Raw genomic sequence first — 5730 nt, forward strand, 5'->3', positions numbered from 1 at the left:
AAAAGGTTTGTCCTAGTAAACAAATACAGCATAACGTAAAAAGGTTTGTCCTAGTGGACAAATACAGCTTAACGTAAAAAGGTTTGTTCTAGTAAACAAATACAGCATAACGTAAAAAGGTTTGTCCTAGTAAACAAATACAGCATAACGGAAAAAGGTTTGTCCTAGTGAACAAATACAGCATAACGTAAAAAGGTTTGTCCTAGTAAACAAATACAGCATAACGTAAAAGGGTTTGTCCTAGTAAACAAATACAGCATAACGTAAAAATGTTTGTCCTAGTGAACAAATACAGCATAACGTAAACAGGTTTGTCCTAGTTAACAAATACAGCATTTATTTATTTTCTATTTATTTCACCTTCCCGTGGCCAGAGAATATAGGCCAATATGGAGGGAGGGGGGCGGTAGCCAGCCATGGCAGTAAACAAAAACAAAGCAAAAATAAAATGATTTTTTGCGCACGCGCAAAAATATGTTAACACAGAAGGCGCATGCTCTGTTCCCAACAAACTCTCACACGCTCATTGTTCTCCGAAGTCCACTGTTCCTGACTTCAGTTCTTGCTTTGTCCGCATTGGCAGTGGATTTCTTTCTCAACCTCAATCTCAAGGTTTACCACAGCTCACGGAGATGCCCCGTGCACGTAAGCAGTCGGCTCCCGGGCCCAGGCGTTCCAGTCGCAGGCGCGCCTCGTCGTCCCCGTATGCCGACACTCCAAATCGAGCCCCTGCGGACCATGCGGCCGATCGTTCCGGCAATGCCCGTGCGGATCGTTCCGGCAATGCTCGTGCGGAGCAGGACGATATCCCGTTCGCCGTTCCCCAGCCGGCCAGCTTACTCACAACTGGCCTAGGGTAATCATGCAGTTTAGGGTCCCAAATTATTTCGCACTTTCCCAGTGTTCAGTGTACTGTCACACGCGTTTTCAGTGTACTTTCACATCATAAACTATATTTTCATGAAAACCGAGGACAGATCAGACTGGGTACTGCTGGTGAACACTGCGGAGCAGGGAGCCGAACGTGTTGTCTTCCGCGCGAACTCTCTGTCTCCACACGAACTCGCAGAGTTACGTCGGGAACAACTCTCGCGATGTGCCGAAGTTGCGCTTCAGGGAAAAAAAGAACCACCGCGAACGCTCCGGACATACAGTCGGCATCTCCAGCGAAACCCGTCGCTGCTCTCCTGCCGTCTAGTGAGGCCACATAGCGCCCCACACTTGGCACAAGGCATTTCGTTGCTGATACAGCGCCGAGCGGCAAGGAACTCCAGTTGACCAAGTTGGGTTCTGGAAAAGATCGGCACTACATGTAGTGTGAACACCGTCCACTTCTCCATCAAAATCGCATGATCATTTAGAATGTGTGCCTGAGGGACAATGCGTATCGGCGCTCCGGGACGCCCAGCCATTACCACAAAGTCAAAGAAAAACTTCCATAAAGGAGACAAAACTTTGACAAAGGAAACAAAACTTTGACACGAGAAAAGAAGAAGCATAGTGAAAGTACACATGTTTTCATGAAAATAAAGTTCATGATGTGAAAGTACACTGAAAACGCGTGTGACAGTACACTGAACACTGGGAAAGTGCGAAATAATTTGGGACCCTAAACTGCATGATTACCTGGCCTAGATCCACGTTCCGTTACGGCGGCCGTGTCGACGGCCCTGCACCCCCTGCTGGCTCGAGTCGAGCGCCTTGAGGAGCGAATTTCAGCTCGCCAGGATCCGGACGGCCATGCTCAGGCGGCGGTCCCCTCAGTGGCAGATGTGGTCCAAACCGCGTCCAACACCGTCACCCATCACCCGCCGCAGGTCGACTCCGGCCCCATGGACATTTCCCTCATGCAACCCGCGCTGTCTCCGATCGCAGCGCCCATGGCGAACACTCGTGAGTCCAGCTCTATTGTTCCCACGGTCCCGCGTAAGTTGCTTGACAAAATCACACGCGGCGAATATATTGAGCTGGAGGATCTCCTCCCAGAGAATGTGGGCGCAGGGTCCGAGCCCTTGGAGCTCAGCACCGCCAACGGAGAGGGCCGGCGTGTGTCCCTCAATTTATGTGTGACTAAGAAGCGCTCCATTGTCGACTTCACTGCCTGGCTGGAAGCCTACACAATCTACATGGCCTGCGCACTGAAACATATGCCATTCCGAGCACTGGAGCTGGTGACGTACCAGCACATTATCTGTACTGCCAACCAGCAGTTTGCGACCCCAGCTGTACTGGGGTATGACCGTGCCTTCCGTGCAGCGGTGGCAACAACCTCGGCTCGTTGGGACGCAATCGACCAAAGCCTCTGGAGCCTGCACCTGATCCGGGCACCCCGACCATCATGTCCGCGCTGCACAACGCACCACAGCCGTGACCGTTGCCCACAGTATTTGGCAGGGCCACATGCTCCAGCTGGCACCAACACCAGCCGTCCTACGCAGCCATTTCTGGCCGGGGCGGGCAGCACCCGCCAGATCTGCCTCAACTTCAACCGTGGCCGCCCATGCCAACACCAGCCCTGTGAACGCTTGCACGTCTGCTCAACCTGCGGCGACCGAGGTCATCCCGCCGCTCGCTGCACCAACGACGGTCGCCGGGGACCCCGCCAGACGGACAAGCCCGTCGCAGCGAAGTAGTCTCCCCACGCCTCTGTACATAGCCCGCCTAATGACTCTTCTGCCTCGTATTTCTAATCGTGTCCTCTCTGACTTTATCCTTAATGGCTTGCAACACGGGTTCCCCATTGGCCACTCTGGTGCTTCTGTATCTATCATCTCCGGCAACCTCCCAACTGCCATTGAACATGCTCAGTTTGTACAACAACAAATTGCTGACCGGGTCCGACGTGACGAATCGGCCGGTCCTTTCTCGGTCCAGCCTTTCCACCCATTTGTATGCTCTCCGCTCGGCGTAGTGCCCAAGAACAACGGGAAATTCCGCCTCATTCATCACCTGTCTTACCCTGACCGTATGTCTGTCAATGATGGAATAAACAAGGATTCGTTCTCCCTACATTATGTCACAGTGGACGATGCCATTGAGCGTCTGCAACGTCAAGGTACCGGTGCCTTGATGGCGAAGCTCGACATACGCAATGCATTTCGACTGGTCCCGGTCGCACCCACTGCATACCATTTGTTGGGTTTCCAGTGGCAGGGCCAATTCTACTATGACAAAGTACTGCCATTCGGGCTGAGGTCCGCACCCTACTTGTTTAACTGCATTGCGGACGCACTTTGCCAGATAAGCTGTGAACTGTTCCAGGTTCCCCACCTCCTGCACCTTCTGGACGACTTCTGGCTCTGTGGCCCTGCAAACTCAACGCTATGTGCGCAGCGTCTGAACGTAGTCCTCTCCGTATTCCGCTACCTGGGAGTTCCCATTGCCGACGAAAAGACAGTCGGCCCAACCTCCTGTCTCACCTTCCTGGGCATCGAACTGGACTCCGTCCAGAAAGTGGCTCGTCTCCCACAGGACAAGGTTGACGACATCCGCTCCAGACTATTGGCCTTTCGCCAACGCCAATCCTGCCGTCTACGGGAGCTTGAACAGCTGTTGGGCAAGCTGAACTTTGCCAGCCGCGTCATCACGCCGGGCCGTACATTCATGCGCCGACTGTACGATGCCACGCGCAACGTTTCCAAGCCCTACCACCGCATCCGTCTCTCCCCAGAATGTCATCTGGACCTTCTTTGGTGGTCTCACCTACTCGATGGCTGGAATGGCAAGTCATTCTTCCTCGATCTCCAGGAGACTCTGGCCAGCGACATCCTGATAGAAACTGACGCATCTGGCGCCATTGGGCATGGCGCAGTTTACGGCACGCATTGGTTCGCCGACACCTGGTCACCACAACACACTCCGCTCTGCATTACGTTCAAGGAGCTGTACCCCATCTGCATTGCATGTGCTACGTGGGGCCACCAGTGGTGTCGCAAGCGTATCCGCTTCCATACCGACAACGAAGCTGTCGCCGCTGTTCTCAAGTCTGGCACCAGTCGCTGCCCTAATGTGATGTCACTCCTACGGCAGCTCTTCTTCATCTGCGCCAAGGGTAATTTTATGGTCACCGCCCGTCACATACCGGGAACTACCAACATCCTTGCTGACGCTCTCTCCAGGCAAGATTTCAAGCGATTCCATTCGTGCCACCCTACCGCCGCTCACATGCCCACTCCCGTGCGTGCTCTTCCGTCCATTCCTGGGGAGACTTCGGCCGTGCCTTGCACAGCCGAGTGACGGAAGCCCACATGCAAACTGCCATGAAAGCTGGCAGCACCGGTCCTGGGTAAGCGCTGATCAGACAGACTGAGCCCACTTATTGTGGGTGCCAGAGCATAACCGAATGCCACCTATGTACCGACTGTACACTCAGTAACTCAATATCACTCTACTATTGTCCACAATCTGTGGCACCCCCTCTACAGTTAACAGTGAATAGGAGGTTCTCTATTTGGGGAGTCAACCTTGCTTACCAGGCTCCTCATACGGCTCATTCAGCCTCTCACACTCAGACGGCTCACTCAGCCTCGGCTCACTCAGCCTCTCAATACGGCTCACTCAGCCTCCGCAGCCGGGCCCTGCCCGGCTGCCTCCATACGGCTCACTCAGCCTCCGCAGCAGGGCCCTGCCCAGCTGCCATACACACACATTCACACAGCTCTAAGCTGTCACTCACTCGGAGCCTGGCAAAGCAATTGACAAACCCTCCTATTCCCCAAACTGGTTGCTCGTTGTGTGAGTGCGGCATGCAGATGCTTGTGTTAAATGATTTTTTGCGCACGCGCAAAAATATGTTAACACAGAAGGCGCATGCTCTGTTCCCAACAAACTCTCACACGCTCATTGTTCTCCGAAGTCCACTGTTCCTGACTTCAGTTCTTGCTTTGTCCGCATTGGCAGTGGATTTCTTTCTCAACCCACCCACCCACTCCACTATTGTCATCATCATGTTTCCTATTCTAGTTCTCTCCTGTCGGTATCCATTATCATACCGGCCTACAATAACTACACCGATGCCGTCTACCGGCGAAACTCTGTAAATACATGGAGGGGAGTCAACCTTGCTTACCAGGCTCCTCATACGGCTCATTCAGCCTCTCACACTCAGACGGCTCACTCAGCCTCGGCTCACTCAGCCTCTCAATACGGCTCACTCAGCCTCCGCAGCCGGGCCCTGCCCGGCTGCCTCCATACGGCTCACTCAGCCTCCGCAGCAGGGCCCTGCCCAGCTGCCATACACACACATTCACACAGCTCTAAGCTGTCACTCACTCGGAGCCTGGCAAAGCAATTGACAAACCCTCCTATTCCCCAAACTGGTTGCTCGTTGTGTGAGTGCGGCATGCAGATGCTTGTGTTAATAAATATTACACATTACTGGAGGCAAAGAGAAACAAATGTGGATGAAGAACTAGCAGTTATTAGAACACGAGCTTCATGTTGGCCTTGAAATCCTTTAGCGTACAAGACGATTTTACTGATAGAGGCAGGGCCAGCCAGAGAGAATAGGCAGCAAAAAACGGAGATCTGGTATAAGCTGAGGTTCGAGCTGTAGGTAAAGTGCAGGGATTGCGCGTAGGACGAGTGGGAAGAAACCAGTTATATTTACGCAAGTGTGGCGGGGCTTTGTCAAGACGAATAGAATGAACAACAATACACAGTTTTCGATCCGCTTGACTAGAGATAGGGAAGGTGTTAAACATATCATACAGCTCGGCAGAAGGAAAGTAT

General features: G+C 53.0%; 1 protein-coding gene across 1 annotated transcript; it reads left to right on the plus strand.

The window, feature by feature from the left end:
- Positions 1 to 2664: 2664 nt before the first annotated feature.
- Positions 2665 to 4236, plus strand: LOC135823008 (uncharacterized). The gene has a single exon (XM_065335844.1). It carries the CDS (start codon positions 2665 to 2667, stop codon positions 4234 to 4236), a length of 1572 nt encoding a protein of 523 aa, XP_065191916.1.
- Positions 4237 to 5730: the final 1494 nt, after the last annotated feature.

Source organism: Sycon ciliatum, chromosome 8 (assembly GCF_964019385.1).
Source record: "Sycon ciliatum chromosome 8, ocSycCili1.1, whole genome shotgun sequence".
NCBI classification, from domain to species: domain Eukaryota; kingdom Metazoa; phylum Porifera; class Calcarea; order Leucosolenida; family Sycettidae; genus Sycon; species Sycon ciliatum.

Bases quoted from the DNA above. Each gene is read 5' to 3' on its own strand.
- LOC135823008 (XM_065335844.1), top strand. From the start codon at position 2,665: ATGACTCTTCTGCCTCGTATTTCTAATCGTGTCCTCTCTGACTTTATC.